At 40.9% G+C, this 18,499-nt stretch overlaps 1 protein-coding gene across 3 annotated transcripts in view; it reads right to left on the reverse strand.

The window, feature by feature from the left end:
* The window catches only part of CACNA1G (calcium voltage-gated channel subunit alpha1 G), a 466,079-nt gene that overhangs the window by 28,213 nt on the left and 419,367 nt on the right, over positions 1-18,499 (reverse strand). For 2 of the 3 annotated variants that reach the window (XM_081937177.1, XM_081937176.1), the window contains exons 26-32: positions 17,946-18,055; positions 15,432-15,565; positions 10,039-10,109; positions 7,942-8,020; positions 7,715-7,836; positions 6,313-6,657; positions 2,593-2,733 (exon numbers count right to left, since the gene is read on the reverse strand). In XM_081937177.1, the coding sequence (XP_081793303.1) occupies positions 2,593-2,733; positions 6,313-6,657; positions 7,715-7,836; positions 7,942-8,020; positions 10,039-10,109; positions 15,432-15,565; positions 17,946-18,055 (1,002 nt within the window). The remainder of the gene's footprint in view (positions 1-2,592; positions 2,734-6,312; positions 6,658-7,714; positions 7,837-7,941; positions 8,021-10,038; positions 10,110-15,431; positions 15,566-17,945; positions 18,056-18,499) is intronic. The other variant, XM_081937178.1, reaches the window with a different exon arrangement.

An 18,499-nucleotide genomic window follows, 5' to 3' on the forward strand; every position in this document is an offset into this window, starting at 1 on the left:
GCCTAAGCAGTCTCTGAGAATTGGACATGATTGAATGAGAAGAAAAGAAATCTTAACTCATGTTTAATTTAATCATTTAAATTAGTTGATTTCAGTAATTGTGAGTTGATAAAGTTTTTTTCTCACCTAGGAAACAAGTACTCTTCTGTGATTATATCTTTTAGGATATCTGTATGCATCATTTAAGGGAAAATCTAAGACTTGCTTCAGGAGTATTATCCTTATCCATCTGCAAATTTAATTCAATGATCAATCAAACTATAATTAATATACTAAGGTATCTATAATCAGAACTACTAGGAAATCTTACTGGCAGATTGATGTTTCATTAAGCAAACTAAATCTCTTTACAGGAATAATGATATGAATAAAATAAATACGTGTTCTCAGCTGGTGGCTCACACATGGAAGGTAGAGAGAAATTATAGGAGAGGGCTGGCATTTCAATGTGATCATTCTATTTCAGAGTTTTGATGATCTTTTTTGGAAAAAAATCTCAAAAATGATTGGAAATTATTAGAATTTGTGCTATTTGTTTTCAACATTTATGATCAAGGAGAGTTCTAAGCAGAAGTGGGTTGCTACCAGTTCCCACCGGTTCGGGTGAACCGGTAGTGGAAATTGGGATTGGGTTGCTGAACTGGTAGGGACGACAGGCTGGCCACGCCCCCGAACCAGTCCCCCAGTTGCCCATGCCAGCATGTTTTTTAGGCATTTTATAATGTTCTGCGCATGTGCAGAACAATTTACAGGCAACTGCGCATGCATAAGCAATGCACGGCAGGCGCGCATGCAAGGTACGCACGAAGCAAACCGGCAATAATGCCAGCAGCAACCCACCCCTTGTTCTAAGGGCTACCAGAAAGGAAATTTAAGTATCATATGCCTGTCCCCGCTCCTGAGAGAAACTTTGTTGGCAGTCTTACATAACATAACAGATACAAATGCATATGAAATAAGAATGTTTTTTAAAAAAAGAATATGTTGATCATGACAATTGGGTTTGCAAAGAACTGTCTGCAAATGTTGCAGTTTCAAAAACTGTAATCAAGAAACTGGGTTAGTGGGAAAAACAGTGGGAAAAGATTACAGGTGGAGCACTTCAGACAAGCACATTGAGCCTTATCAGATTCTAGTATATTGCTACAAAGGCTTCCCCAAAGCTTGTTGAATGAAGAAACCAAGCTTACAGCAATTTTGTAAACTCTCAGTCTCTATGTATTTTGGATGTATCTGCTCCACTGTATTTTAACAGGATGTTATTGCTTTACTGTAATTAGATTATTTTAGCTCAGTCAGAATTGGATTTGAAAGGAGAAAGGAAAGGAGCTTCCTTTTGATACCAAAATTAAGTATTAATTTAATATTTGAAATGTTAAGTTACATCAGCCCTTTTGTCCCAGTGAATGTACTGAACAAAGTGCCAAGAATCTCTAATACATTTTCTTGGCCATCCCCACTTATCTGGATCTCCAGTTACAAGCAGGCCAGTTCTTCATTTGTTGACATGTAACACAGCCCACAACTTTCAGCTTAGGTTTCATGCAGATGAATTGAAAAATCAACACGTTTATCCCTACAGTTATAGAGAAGCTGTCCAGGTCAATTCCAGACTAGTTTATTTTACAGGAAATTGCTTTTCATTGGATTCTAACCTCCAGACACTCTATGGTAGTGCTGATTTTCCCCCTTTAAATTGCCATGTTCATGAAAATACACCCGAACCTAATTTTGGAAATTTGACGCTTAGGAAAAAAAAATTGGTGCAGAAGGGGAAATCGGCTGTGAAAAAAAAAGTTTGAATTTTTGGGTCAGTACCCAATTTGTTCCTGGTCAGAAGCATTCGTGACCAGAGGTTCTACTCTAGGAGGGAAAATTTAAAGGGGAACAAAGAAATCGTTTCAGAGGTACATGTGGAATTCCTTTCCAATTTTGTTTAGGGGGAGGGGAGGAAGAAGAATCTGCCTCTTAAGTTTAAATTCCATAGCTTTGTCTGATGATCATTTTCTAAAGATAGAAACAAATGGAGAATTCACTGGTCCTATGTGTACATGCATTTAAAAATAATAATAACTGCAATTAAACTGAAGAATCCACCCCTCCAAAGTACTGGTAAGATGATACCATCTTCCCCTTCTGGACTGTTACGCAGAAACTGTTTTGCCCTCTGCAAAAAGAGAGAGAAAGCCATGCATGGCACTTTGTATTTTTTCACTTTGCAAATCGAATAAAGGATCCAAGACATGCAGAAAGAAAACTTTGGCATGGTTTTTTTCGTTTACTAAATCCTTGGCTTGTGTTTAGTTATGGTTACACTTCCATAGGAATGGAATTAAATCCTCCTGAATTCAGCAAGGCTTATGACTGAATGCTAATAAGACCGGGTTGAAAATAATGCCTATTTTCAACAAGAAGAAATCCATTTACCCACAGCTTGTATTCAACAGCACAATCCTTAGAAGGTTTACTAGGAAATAAGCAATGCTGAATTTAATGGGAGAAACTCACAGGTGCATGCATACCGGATGGCATTCTTAGCTAACTCTATTTGATATCAAATAAGAAACCCTTTTGGAAATTGATAATATTAACCTGTTTCTCAGGGTTGTAAGTGTCAGTAGTTGGAAGGGCATAATGATGGCATACAGAGCCTGACAGGTTGTCCATCAGCTTCAACTCTCCTTCCAGAGATTCCTGGATCAGCAGTGATATGGTATCAAACAAGTGTCTTTCCTGGGAGGAGTGCCAAATAGCATGCAGAAGAATAGGCCAGGCCAAAGAGAGAGGAATGGAGGGAGGGGAGAGAAAAGGAGGGTTGGGGGAGGATCGAGAAAGAGAGAAAGCAAGAGAGACCATGGAAGAGACAGAAGGAGGAAGAAAAGAGAGACAGAAAAAAATGTTTTCAGACAGAACAGTAGTTGTTGAAATGGCCAGGAAGAAAAGACAGGGACAGAGAAGGGAAAAACAACAGTGCAATAATACCATAGTCAGAACTTTTCTAAGACATTGCTACACACAAGACTGAAACTAAACACACGGTAAGGCTAGTGGGACACATTACATTCATCCAGAGCAGCGACTGGCAGCTATTTACCGATTGGCAGAAGTATGGCTGTTTTGCAGGGCTATCATACCAACATGACAAGGGACAAGTGCAGCAGAAATAAAGAACAAATGTGCACAATTTCAAATGGAGGTGAGAATGGAAGCCAGCACGAAGCGTTGGCATCACGCAATAGCATCACCGTAACCACTTGAGAGTAACATGGTTTTCAGAGGTGCTGGTGGCTTGCCATATCTGTGACCTAAGTGCTCTCAATCTCTAAAAATCAGACCCTTGACTTAGTCTCCAAAGAATGAATGTAAGGCAAACTTTTGAAAACAGGAAGAGACTGAACAAACACTGGTTTTCCACAACCATTATCTGCTGGCGCAGGCATGTAAATGCTTCCTCTTGGAAAATAAGTACTCTATACTCAGTTGTTGCAACAGTGAGCTATTCTTGCCTATGTCCTTACCTATATTCTTGAGCCAGGAATAATTATCTTGAAATACTGGCAAATAAATCTCCTATACGGCCTGGTGAAATCCTGCTCTTAATCCCATTCCCAGATGTAGATATGGGCAAAACTTACCTGAATCTGGCTGACATTGGAGTAATGCAGAATGCAAAAAGAGACATCAAGTTGGTTTCAAAATCTAAATTACAGATGTTTTCTGGTTTGGTGGCAATCTGTTCTTTTAGTTACAAGTGAAGGGTGGTTTACAAGAACTCTGTATAGGATTTCCTTTTCACCTCATCTGGTACAATAATACCAAAGCATTTGAAGTTCAACGTTAGACTAGGAACTGCGGCCGTGGGGGGAATTTTTCAAATAAAAGACCTAAAAAGTCACTGGCAGCAGCACCTCCTGCTCAAAATGCAGCCAAATGAATCACCTTTGTGTAACAAGTGTGTGATGATGCTGAGAAAAACAAGGGATTGGAGAGTTTATATTGCTCTAGTCCAGAAGAGGTGGGAGGGAATTTTAGAAAGAGGAAATACAAATGGGGAATATTAGTATTAGTTATCAGAACTACATTTCATTGGTTCATTTTTTTTTAAGAGAGAGAAAAACTACTTGGAAGTATTGTGATATACTTGGAAATATTGAGAAGAGTCCTATTTACTATAGTCACATAATACAGGTAGTCCTCAACTTACGGCCACAATTGAATCCAAAATTTATTTTGTTAAGTGAAAAATGTGAGTTTTGCCCCATTTTACAACTTTTCTTGCCACATTTGTTAAGTGAATCGTTGCAGTTCTTAAATAATAACACCGTTGTTAAGTGAATCTGGTTTTCCCATTGATTTGACTTGTCAGAAGGTCGCAACAGGGGATTAGATGACTCTGGGACTCTGCAACTATCATTAATGTGATTCAGTTGTCAAGCGTCCAAATGAAAATCATGTGACCATGCGGAAGTTGCAACTGTCATGTCTAAAAAATGGTCACAAGTCACTTTTTCAGTGCTGTTGTAACTTTGAACAGTCACTAAATGAACTGTTGTAAGTCGAGGACTACCTGTAGTACAGACAGGGCTCATGGGAACTTCAGTTTAGCTACCTGTGGAAGCTCTGAAAAGGACTGTTACGTCCAGTAATGTTTTACAATTGTTTTGTAGAAGTGGACTCAGCCTTCATGCGTCTCATAATTAAGATGGCTGCCTTTTGAATGGTTTCAAAGTAGTTCTGTCCACAAAGCACATGCTACAATCAGAACTCAAAGTCTCTCAAATGGCAGAGCTTTATGTCACCATCTAATGAGCTGTCAAAGTCAAAAAGTCTAATCCATCTGAAATCCAAATGCTCTGGTTTAAATTATATACACAGCATCGCTGAGTTCCCTTTGACTTTCCATGATAAGGATTTAATTTGTGGTTACTGAAATAATTAAGAGTTTATAATTAAGCGTTGTCATCCTATGCATGCTTGCTCTAAATCCAGAGATTTATTTTCTAATAACTGAAACCTTAAAATATTGTGCTTGTATTGTGCACAGGATTTTGAAAGCCAAAGTATCGTTGAAAAAAAAATATGATTCTTAATTTCCATTTGCTGGGCTCTTAATTTCAGAAATGTCTGAGATGTTGAGATTAATATACAGAGTAAAGCTTCTGCAGTAACAAGAGGAGTCATAACTTAACAGCAGTACTACTTTCTATGCAGGAAACAGCCAATGTGTATGATGCCATGAGTTCCCACAGCTATAACCTCATACAACAATGCATACAGTTTATGGAACATGCAAGCAAGGAAGCATGCTGATCACATGACTCTGCAGGGTTATAATAATATAAGAACTGTATTCCTCTTTCATCAACCATTCTTGGAATGCAGAGATTTTAATTAAAGGGAGAAAGAGTACTTTCATTAGCCATTGAAATGACACTCAAGAGTTTAAAGATATAATCGTCATAATAATACAGGCAAATATTATTTGCCAAAGTATTTTTTCTTCTAAATCAAGAGACACCTTTCTTTCTGTGATAGGCTTTTATCAGGAAGAAGAATTTTAGAGAGTTCTGAGAAATTCTAACCACCTAGTTTTGATCAGACAGAGTTAACAACCTATTGTTATGAACGGAACCTATGAACGGAAATATTACAGCAGTTTGCAAGAAGCAATATTTCTGCAGGTAATGAGATTATGATTGATTAATGAGGAGGAAAGGCAATCTCCATTTATGAAATAGGAGATTCTCCCACTCTACTGACATGGACTTGTTGGTGACTGTTGGTGCTACACTCATGTGAACTGCGGCTGGAAGTTTTAAACAATGAAACTGAATATTGTTCTGTAAAAACTAGACACCTACTTGAATAATGAAACTGCACACCAGACATACAGATGCAACAGTGAGCAGGCACCCTTCTATACAGGTGCCTGATCTCTCACCTACTACATAGATGCATTATTCCATTGAGCAGCCTTTGAATTGCAAAGGCATCTTTGAGAAAAACCTTACTGGCCTCTTCCTCCAGCACTGCCAGTAATGAAAGCTGTGTCTGAGATCTCAGAGCCTCTGTTATAAATGAGCTGGTTAAGGGGTTGCAGAACACCCTTTGCAACCAATCAATAACTTTGCATGAACATCTAATGTGTTTGGCCTGCTTTTTCTAGGCGCTCGGGAATTTTGCGGAGAAAAAGGAATACAACTCCCTGATAAATCACTGGAACCACTCAAACTTAGATTTGAGTGTATATAGTATGTTGCTGGAGACATGTGAAGGCCACTCCTCACTTCACCCACCACCTGAGTTTCTCACCATAGGATGAACCACGGACAGCTGAGAATTCACTTTGATTTGCATGGGGTTGGCGTATCCTCCAGGACTCTCAGGCAGTTCTCCTGTGTTACCGCTTGTCCACATGAAAGAGTCAGAAGGTGGCTGCACACCCGGTGTCATTGTCTTCATTTCCATTTCCAACTCCAGCTCCAGTTCTGCTTCTTCTTTAGCTTCCTTGTTACTCTCCTCCAGGTGCTTCATCAGGACAGCAATCACCACATTCACCAGGACAAACTGGGCTGTCAGCACAAAAGAGACGAAGTAGATAGGCGAGATGACGGTGTTGTAACAGGTGGATTCCTCATCGCAGTCCCGCAATGTGTCCTGGGAGGGAACAGAGGGAAGTGGAAGTGGAAATGGTTGTGGCTGAGAACTTCAGGAATTGGCAGTTTATGCCACTCAAATTCTAACTTCAAGTCTATATGGCCAGATTTCATGTGGAAGATGGGGAATGAGTGTCTTCCATGCCGATCAGTTTCTATAGAATTTTAGGAACTTGACCACTGAAAGATCCTTCTACTCTTCTAGAATGTCTTATTTTTTGTACGCTGGATGAAATCTTTGAAAAGGCTAACCTCCCACACACAGGCACAATACATTCAGGACTGCATAACATTCTGACATACATAGATAATGCAGTGCATTTGCAGTGGCTGCTTTCTTGCTTTGGCCAAGACAGAAAGATTGAATAGACCTAACCCACCAGAGCATTGGTAGGGGTGATTAGAGCCTGGGAAAAGCCAATAACATCAATAATGTGCTGAATTTGGTCATTGGCATTATTTGAAAACATTTACCTAACTCAGAAACTAATTACTCTGATTTTACTCATATTTAGCCTGTCCCTTTCGAACAGTTCTGGACAACTTTTTGGTGGCTTACTTTAACTGAACTAAAATAGTAGGTTGGTACAAAATGACATTGTGTATAGCCAAGAGTCTTTTAACATCAGGGGCTTTACAAAGTTTCAAAACAAACAAGCCATGATGCCAAACCCCAGTTGCAAATTACTGAAAGCTGCAAATGCCAGTGAGGTTCTGTGGGCTGCCTCTCTTGATGATGTCACAACCACAATGTGATCCCTGATTGGCTAAGGTCTATTCCATGAATAATGCAGAAAAAGGGAAAGCTTAATCAAGAATTGGGGTTTGGGGGTGGGGGAGGAATAATACCTATTGTTGCAAAAATTAGAAGAAACCATTTGGATAAGTACCGGTATATATAATTTGTTATTTACTTGCATATGCCGTAGTATCTAACCTATACTTAAAATTCAGAGAATGAAAATATTCAAAACAGTAATTGTGTCAGTCTTTTCAAGAGACTGAAAATGTATATTGTGTTTTTCTACTCATTTTTTCCCCCCTGACGGCAATTTTACCTTCATTATCCCATTCCAATTGTCTCCTGTGGATACACGGAAGAGTGTGAGGAAAGCCATTCCAAAGTTGCGAAATGTTGCATGCCTCCCTAAACCCTCGCAGGGATGAGTGTCATCACATTCTATATGTGCAATAAAAAAATAATATATAAAGACAATTTAGTCATAAAGGGTTTTTTTTTGTTATCAGAAACAATTCTATAGTTTAGGGGGTGCAGAGAACTTACCAAGATCCCCAAACAGCTCCACTCCAAGAGCTGCAAATATGAAAAACAACAACATGAAGAGGAGACCTAGATTCCCCACCTGCAAAGAGATAAGAAACGAAGGGGAAAAATACTCATTGAAGTTATACATCACCCAAGGAACTCTCACAATGAGGAATGTACATGCTATATTAGTCTCCCAAAGGTGGGGACGTGCCACTTTCCAGATCCTGCTGAATTAGTTTTGTCAGTAAACATGGCCCACAGTGAGGGATGCCGGGAACTGTAATTCATCAATATTTGAACATTATTAAGTTCCTGCACCTGAATACATCTCCTTTCCTTCTTTAGCTTTACTAAATCTCATCTGGTCACTAGTCTAATGCTATGATTTCTTAAGTGTGTGAACAAATACACATACTTTAAATTTAGATGTCCATAATGTTGGTCATGAGAGAAGGACTTGTGTTGAGAAAAAATGATTCTGAAAGTTTTTCTTGATCCCCAAATGCCCAGCTGAATAAATAAACCAGTTTAAAATGTCAAGCGACTAGTCCACTGACTACAACTTGCTCCAGTTCAAAAAGAAAAAAGGAAATGCTTGGAAAAGCATATGTTTCTGCTCCATCAAGAGTTGTAGCTTTGGGATGTTGTGCCTACTGCATGGGGCATAAGCACAATATCAGATTACCCCCTGGCCCATTATAGCACTGACAAGAAATCTTGTCTTCGACACCTGGTGCTTTTCAGATGCATTGGACTATGACACCACCCCAGAGGTGGCATTCAGCAGGTTCTGACCAGTTCTGGAGAACCGGTAGCGGAAATATTGAGTAGTTCGGAGAACCGGTAAATACCACCTCTGACTGCCCCCCCCCTCCAATCTATTCTCTGCCTCCCGAGTCCCAGCTGATCGGGAGAGAAAGGGGATTTTGCACTATCCTTCCCCTGGAGTGGAGTGGGAATGGGGGTTTTGCAGTATCCTTCCCCTGGAGTGGAGTGGGAATGGGGATTTTGCAGTATCTTTCCCCTGCGACGCCCACCAAGCCATGCCCACCAAGCCACACCCACAGAACCAGTAGTAAAAAAAATTGAATCCCACCACTGCACCACATGGCCACACTGCCTGGGAATTATGAGAATTAATATATCTGACTTTTTCAGGGTCTGGAAAATGAGCATTTCTCAGCTGTGGAATTGATCTTTGCTCTGAAGATCAGAAAAAAAAACCAGGAAAAGAAAAACTAACTGAGTGCTTACATTTTTAGACTTTCATTTCTATTCAAGTTTTTAAATTTCAAAACAGGTTTCATTTCACACCATTAAATTTGTGTGAATTGTGCTCAAAAATACAGCAAGTGTTGTCATGAGACCTGAACTAATTAGCTTTAGAGATTGGAATCTTTTCATGGGAAAGCAACATTCTCTTTTGAATTGGCACTAACTTACACACAATGCCTCTTGCTCATGGATGGACAAACATAATGGAATTTTCCTCCTCCATCCTATCCCCTCTATTTCATTAATGCAAGTTGCTTCTTACTTTTTATTATTTTAAACAGATAGATGGTTTTTGAATTGGCACAATCCTAAATCCCCCGCTCTTCTTTTTTTCTCACTGCATTAAGTTACTGATTTACTTTGGGGTGTGTATGTATGGGCACAAATTTTAGGAGAAGGAATGGCAGGACCTGAGGGCGGAGGCAGAGTTAAAAGAGGGATCAGCCCAGAATCCCTATGTAGCCGCAAGCAGATTTAACTACGTAGGGATTCTAAGCTGATCCCTCTTTTAACTCCACCTCCAGGTTCTGCTACTCCTCCTTCACAAATAAATACTTATATCTGATGCAATTTTCTTGAAAAGGCCAAATCTGTGATGATTAGCAAATGGATAACAAAACTCAGCGGAAGGCAAACTATACTGAAAAACATACTAGAAAAAATACTAGCTGAAGAATTCAGGGGGAAAGCAGTTGATTTCAGCCAATCCACAACAAAGTTCTAGCCTTCAAGAAGACCCAAATATAGGAAACTTGTACAGAATTATCTAAATTCCTAAGATAATTAGACAGTGAAGGGAACTTAACTGAAGTCTGGATGATAAGACTGAACGGTTACCTGAGGCAATGCTTGCATGACTGTATCCAGAAGAGCTCTCATCCCTACAGCCATCTTCAGCAATTTTAACACTACAGAAAAATGAAAGGTTTGTGATGTCATTGCCAAAATAATGATGCATGGAAAGGAAATGTAAATTTCAATATTCACAACAATTGCCCAAAGAATCGTGTCCTAACATCCTCCACTAAAAGCTAATGTGCAAGACAATGTTTTATGGAATCTTCTTCAGCCTAGAAAACTTTGAGTGTGTTGGACTTCAATTCCTAAACTTGGCACTGAGAAAGCTTTCAGCAACATATCCTGTCATGGGAACACGGTGCCTAAAATGTATAAAAACTATGTCCTGCACAGAGGTCCCAAGAATGAAGTTCCAGTTCTTTCACTCATTAATTGAGGTGATGTCAACATTATAACAGGGATGCAAAGGGGAGCTTCCCCCCCCGACAGCTACTGAGCAAAGCAAACCAGTTTTCAAAGGCCAGACATTTATCTAATCTACAGTTTCTGAAAATTCATCTTTGATCTGAAGAGCTTAAGAGGCCAAGTACATGCTCACGGATTTAAATGGCACCAAGGCTGAGGAAGAAATCAAAGTTGTTTGTACTCTTTGATTCCAAATCTAGGACACAGCAATAGTGAGCTTGTGATCTTCCAAGCTAATGACTTTATAGCCTAATGTCACCAGACTCCACTTGTTCCATAATAAACTCCTTTAATAATTTGTTGCCTAGAGCAAACAACACCATATATAATTAATTAATAACACCATTGAAGTACAGTGGCAGAAATTAATCAGAGTAGTTGGGACTACTTTTTTTAACCCATTATTATTTGTAATGTCTGACACCCAATCAAGTGTTCACAGCTGCAACAGAGACCTGATTTTGAGGAGATATGCTAAGTCTAGGATTGGAAAGACCCTGATACAAATCCCTGCTCAGCAGGAGGAGGAACCAACATCGCGATGATACGGACGTGCGGTCTCGATGCTCCGAATGAGAAGCATGGTATGTTGATAGTAAGATATATAAAGATTTTTGATTTAAAATACATAATGTGATTTGAATTATAAGCAGTGACTGTGGAAGAGATGCATGAAAGTTATTTGTAACCAATCGACAACACACTTCTACAATATGATTAGTGATTAGTAATTTAGTAATCTTTAGAGTGATATGTTAAATAAATAATTGATGATAACAAGGTACACACATGTGTTGGTTTGAAGAGAGGAAACCTGATATAATTAGCAAATGAATTTCTATTAATAAATAACAATTATAATAATAACAATGAAATGACAAGAGATATACTTAACAATATATATATATATACTGGTTCAATAAAAGGTATTGGGATACAAATAGTAAACAGCGACTTGGAAAAGAGGATTAGAAATTTTGTTATCAATCATAATTAATTCTTACTTAGAACATGTTATAAATGTTCTTGGATGATTTTAGAAATAATTAATGAAATGTCATTATTTGGTTGTATTTTTAAATTTTGGATTATTTTATGCAAAAGCACGTTAAAACAATTATAGTCAAATGAGAACTGTGGGATGTTGATTGTAAGATATATAAAGATATTTGATTTAAAATATATAATGTGATATTAATTATAAGTAATGACTGTGGAAGAGATGCACGAAAGTTATTTGTAACCAATCAACACACTTCTACAATCTGTAACGAAAGATGATTTTATTTTACTTTTTTGTGTTGTGTTTGTCTGTTTAACCCAAAATATATATTTAAAAAAACAAAAAACAAAAAACAAATCCCTGCTCAGCCATGCATGAATAGGTCAGTGATCTTGGGTTGGTCAGGTTGTCTCAGTTTAACTATGTGCATAAAATGGGGGAAAGGGAGAACTTTGGGTGACACCCTGAGAACCCAGAAATGGAGGAAGCCCCTTCTGTTGAGAAAAATCACTGATTCATCTAGCCCATAATTAGTTCCAGGGATGTAAGAGACCAAAATAATAATAATAATAATAATAATAATAATAATAATAATAATAATAATAATAATAATAATAATAATAATAATAATAATAATAATAATAATAATTTTATTTGATTAGCCGCAACCCTCTCCCGAAGGACTCGAGGCGGCGTACAATCAAAACAGATAAAAAACAAATAAAGACAAACATACATACATAAAGAACAGAGACATATACATGTGCATGGAGGAGGTAGACTCATAAGTGAAAGACAATTAAAAAACACAATTTAAAATCCCATAAATAAAATTACTGAATTAAAAAACCCATCAGGAGCGTTATGAAGTTATGATTGAGCCAGGCCAGCTATTTGGAATAGGTGGGTCTTGAGCTTTACACGGAAGGAGCGGAGGTCAGTAGTGGTCCTAATATCCGGGGGGAGGTCATTCCACAGGGCTGGGCCCGCCACAGAGAAGGCTCTGCTCCTAGGCGCGGCCCCATGACACTGTCTGGTGGACGGCACCTGGAGAAGTCCCTCTCTGTGGGAGCGGATGGGTCGTAGGGATGTATGGGGCAGAATACGATCCCGCAGGTAACTAGGTCCTGAGCCATGGAACGCTTTAAAGATAGTAATCAAGACCTTGAAACGCACCCAATAGACCACAGGAAGCCAGTGCAGCTCGCGCAGGAGAGGTGTCACATGGGAATACTTAGTACTCCCCATAATCACCCGCGCGGCCGCATTCTGGACCAACTGCAGTCTCCGAGTGCATTTCAAGGGAAGCCCCATGTAGAGAGCGTTACAGTAGTCCAGGCGAGACGTCACCAGCGCATGGGTGACTGTGCGTAGGGCGTCCCGGTCCAATAGGGGGCGCAATTGGCGCATCAGGCGAACCTGGTGGAACGCCCCCCTGGCCACGGCTGTCACATGATCATCCATGGACAGCCTGGCATCCAGGAGGACTCCCAAATTGCGCGCCCGCTCCACGGGGGCGAGTTGAATGCCCCCAATGGCCAGAGATGGAATTAACTGGTTGAACCGGGGGGCCGGGACCCACAGCCACTCCGTCTTGGAAGGGTTGAGCTTGAGTCGGTTGTCATCCATCCAGACCCGTACGGCTTCCACACACCGGGACATCACTTCGACGGCCTCGTTGGGGTGGTTCGGGGTGGAAATGTACAGCTGAGTATCATCAGCGTACAGATGATATCCCACCCCGAAACCACGGATGATCTCACCCAGCGGCTTCATGTATGTGTTGAACAGGAGTGGCGAGAGGACCGACCCCTGTGGCACCCCACAGGTAAGGGGGCTTAGGGTCGACCTCTGCTCCCCTGCCAACACACGTTGCGTCCGGCCAGAGAGGTAGGAGCCGAACCACCGCAAAACGGTGCCCCGGACCCCCAACCCCTCCAGTCGGTGCAACAGGATACCATGGTCGATGGTATCAAAAGCTGCGAGAGGTCTAATAGGACCAGGATAGAGGAACAACCCCTATCTCTGGCCCTCCAGAGATCATCTACCAACGCGACCAAGGCCGTCTCTGTGCTGTGCCCGGGGCGAAAGCCGGACTGGCGCGGGTCTAGATAATCATTCTCCTCCAGATGTCGTGGGAACTGAGAAGCCACCACACTCTCTACAACCTTCGCCAAAAAGGGAAGGTTGGAGACAGGACGATAATTGGCCAGCTCCGTAGGGTCCAGGGAAGGCTTCTTGAGCAAGGGTCTCACCACCGCCTCTTTCAAGGCGGCCAGAAGAGACCCCTCACCCAACGAAGTGTTCACTAGGCCCAGGAGCCAGTCGCGTGTAACCTCCCAGGATGCCAGCACAAGCCAGGAGGGACACGGGTCCAGTAAACATGTGGTAGGTCGCAGTCGTCCATGCAATCTGTCCAAATCCTCGATGACAACCAAGTCAAACTCCTCCCAAAAAGGTTTCTCAAGACTCGCCACTGGCGTCTCGACTGGACCACTGAAGGGGACCCAATCCTTCCGGATTTGAGTGACTTTATCCTGCAGATATTTCCCAAATTCCTCTGCCCTGCCCTGTAGAGGGGCCTCCCGCGGCCTCTGAAACAGAAGAGAGCGGGACACCCGAAACAGGGCGGCAGGGCGGTTCTCTGCGGATGCAATGAGAGAAAATGACACTTTTTCCATGCAAAATAAGTATTTATTACTAGACAACCAGTTGGCTATAATGGAGTTATTAGCAATAGCAGTAACACTGCATATATATATATATATTGAAGATGGCAGGTGTGATCCTGCCGAAACGTTGCAAAGACAATCTCAACCTTACACGGGAAAAGACCCGAATACAACAAAACCAGCATATATATATATAGTAGTAGACATATATATATATAGTGCTTCACAGCCCTCTCTAAGCGGTTTACAGAGTCAGCGTATTGCCCCCAACAATCTGTGTCCTCATCAGGGGTGGGTTCCTGCCAGTTCTAACCTCTTCTATAGAAGAGGTTCCACAAATCTATGGTGCCGTTTAGAACCAGTTCCAGCTCCCTCCCCCCGCCCGTCCGCACCATGCTTGCCCCGCCCACTGCTCACTGATTGGCTGGCTCACCAATCGCCCCCGCCCGCCTCTAAGAGTCCTATCTAAACCTTAAAGTCTTAAAGCTGTCAAGTTTTAGGTTTTTTTCCTAAAGGGTTAGGGGTGCAAGGGTCTTGTAACTTGACAGCTTTAAGACTTGCACACTTCAATGCCAGAGTTCCTCAGCCAACATGACTGGAGGAGGAATTCTGGGAGTTGAAGTCCACAAGTCTTAAAGCTGTCAAGTTTGAATACCCCTGGCTTTTTTCCCTAAAGGGTTAGGGGTGCAAGGGTCGTGTAACTTGACACCTTTAAGATTTGTGTGCTTCAAATGCCAGAGTTTCTGAGCCAACATTTTGGTTGCTAAGCAAGAGCGTTGGTAAGTGAGTTTCACCACATTTTACAAGTTGGCCACACCCACCCAACCACATGCCTGGCAAGCCACTCCCACTCAGTCACATGACTGGCAAGCCACTCCCACCCAGTCACATGACTGGCAAGCCACTCCCACAAAGCAGGCCACACCTACAGAAGAGGTTCTAAAAAGTTTTGAAACCCACCACTGATCCTCATTTTACAGACCTCGGAAGGATGGGAGGCTGAGTCAACCTTGAGCTGGTGAGACTTGAACTGCCAAACTGCCGGCAGTCTTCAGTCAGCAGAATTAGCCTGCAGTACTGCATTCTAACCACCTCACCACCACGGCTCTTAGCTATTAGCCCAACTAATAAGGCAAAATAATAGACCAAGGTTAGCATTAGCTTTGTAGTGGATGCTTAAGCTGTATACATGCTATGTATGTAGAAGACTCTAGTATGCCAGAAATGATCAGTTCCTATTTGGCCAAACGATTTATGGGTGCAGAGCCCCAGAAACAATGGGGGGGACTGACCTCGAGCAATCCTGAGGACCCTCATAATGCGAATAATGGTAGGGTTGATGGGCAGTGATGCATTCACCTCAATCTCTTCCAGCGTGATCCCCATGATGGACAAGAGGACAATCGCTAGGTCCAATTGATTCCATCTGAAGGTGAGACAAAAATGAAATGGAAAAAAATGCTAAATTATTTGTTAGCGGAAGGAGGGGGTTATATGACAAAGAATTCCAATCATTTCAGGCATTTATGCATTCATGAACTGACACTCCACCTTTACCAGTTTTTGAGATGAAACAAATTAAACAAAAGATGTATTATTAGGATACAATTTAGTCAAGTCTGAATACACTGGTACTGTACCTGGAATGGAGAAATAAAAAAAAAAGAATTAATCTGCAGGGCAACAGAAAGGATAAAAAGATAATGTTGACTTAATTTCCTTTAAATGTTTTACTTAAATTACATTTCTCTAAACGTTTTATTCAACTAAGTTTAGTTTGTCCGGAATCTTTTTTTTTTTAAAAAGATTTGCCCTTTGTTTAATTGCTGGTGGTGGTGGTGGTGTATGTAAGGAAGATCTTCAAGCTTATATGGCAAAGATGGGGGTTCAGGTAGAAATGAAGAACATGATGCTCTTGGTGGAGAAGTATCACATTAATTCTATATGACCCAGGTTTATTCAATATGCTCACGTTTTGTGTCTATATATGTGTGTCTGTGTCTGAGAGAGTTCTTCACAATTTAATCAGCTCACTAAAATAATGACTGATAACTAGTACGGAGAAACTCTCTGTTTTGCTGCTACCGCTGTGTAAGTAAATGCCTTATTTGGGACTGCTGAACACATGGGGAGATATGACAGTGGCACTAACAGCTGATTGTTCTGCATGCTCATGAGCACATTAGATCCCATTTGGCACACATGGGCACATCTAGAATTGTGAGACCAGGTTAGGAGCACCAAATGGCTACCATGGCAAACATGACCATCTTTCCTGAGTTTGCTCTTCATTGTCCCCTCTAATCTCCCCATATCGTAGCTGTCACCTCAGTTTGCCTTTGGCATTTTACTAAATAGGTAGGCATGCCAAGCTGTAGTCTCCTTTCATTTCTTTAAAAAGAGCGCCTCAAGGATAAATGCATTTTTTGGAACTAAACATTGTGTCCAAGGCTGGTATTTTGCATTGCAGCATGAGAACTCCTCATTTTAAAAACATAAATGAATAAAGGTACAAGCTATAGGAAGCAACAAGGGAGGAGCCAGCATTTTTTTCTGGTGCTTATGAGGGCTACAGTGACAACCCAAATTATCAGTGTGACGGGAAGAGGATTGGTCCTTGACTTATGACCACAATTGGTATTGAAACTTCAATATGGTCATTAAGTGAGTTGCACCTGATTTTATGACGTTTTTTTGCTGGGGTCCTTAAGCAAATCAATGTAGCCATTAAGCGATTCATGCCATCGTTAAGCAAATCTGGCTTTTCCCAGTGACTTTGATTGTTCGAAGCTCCTGGGAAGGCTACACATGGTGATCACATGACTCCCAGATGCTGTAACCATTGTAAATACATGCCAGGTGCCAAGTGGCCAAATTTTGATCAGGGACCACTGGGACACTGATGGTCATAAATGCGAGGATCGGCTGTCACTTTTTCAATGTCGTAACTTCAAACTTTTGTTAGACCAACATTTTAAAGGTTGAGGACTACCTGTAGTAAGAGAGTTACAGCTGCTGCAAATGAGGTGTGAAGATGTGGTGGAGCAAAATCCACCAGTAAGACATGAATTTAGGGACAACTATACTATAACTATATGATTTTACCATAAAGAGTTTAGCAAAACACTTACTTCTTCATAGAGGGAAGCAGAAATTAAGAAAAATGGGCACCCATGTTCTCAGGTACTTCTGTATAATTTAAATTTAACGGGCAGAGATGAAATATCCATATAAGGAGCTAGAAATACTTCTATATATCACAGCTAACTCAGCTAGTTTCAATAGTTTCAATAGGAAATAAACCTGGTATCTTTCTGAGTTTTGTCCATTTATTTTCCAATTTTTTACTAAGTGATTAGTCCTTTAACTGCTAATGACTTAATTAAAAAATAGGAAAATAAATCCATTTGCCAAACACGATAAATAGATAGCTAAAATTAAACTTTCTAATATATAAACCAAGACTGATTCTAATACAATGAGGATCCACTTTAGAAAGATTTTGAGGTACAATGAAAAAGGCAGAAAATTACTATTAGGTGTTCCTATTTTTCCAGAAGGTTTTCTCTTTTTTTAACTGTCACAAGAAAAGATACTATTTATATATTTAACTATTTTTTCTGTTAATTAGCATGTTAGCATTAAGAATCACCCAATAACTAATCTTCATCCACATAGTTAGACAACAGAAAGAGTTGTAACTGGAAACATTAGGAATGGCACTTTTTGAAGGGAGGGTGGGGAAACACACACACACACACACACACACACACACACTTTGCAATGTTATTTTGAATCACTATTACCTATCTTGAAAGAACCGACGAAACCCAAATGCAACGAGCTTGAAAACCGATTCCATGACAAAGATGATTGTGAAAATGTAATTGCAGATCTTCAGAGCTTCCTCAAGGATCTGAAAGCGGAGAGACAAATGGTAGATTACTGCATGCAGTAAGGAGGATATTGGCAAATTTCATTTTCAGCTGAATCCATTCTATCCTCTGCCTTTATAGGAAGAAGAGTGAACTGCTAAATGAAGAGAAGCCTGTCAATGTAAGCATATTGGAACTCCGGGATAGGGTGAGCTTTTGAAATGGTGCTGTCATTCCAGGTAGAGAGATGATAAGGGCAAAAGTCTAACCCTCGATGCTTTACGGCAGTGATGGCGAACCTTTTTGGCATTCGGTGCTGTGCGCACTTGTCTGGGTCGCAACCGGGAAGAGGAGCTGCCCAGGGTGCATGCGCGTGCCTGAAAATGAACCTCTGGTTTCTGGCGCGCTCATGCACGGTGGCCAGCTAGTCTTCTGGGTTTCTGGCCCGCATGCACGCGCAACGGTCAGCTGGCCGGCATGACGCT

The sequence above is a fragment of the Natrix helvetica genome (genome assembly GCF_964273705.1).
Source record: "Natrix helvetica genome assembly, chromosome: 1".
Lineage (NCBI taxonomy): Eukaryota > Metazoa > Chordata > Lepidosauria > Squamata > Natricidae > Natrix > Natrix helvetica.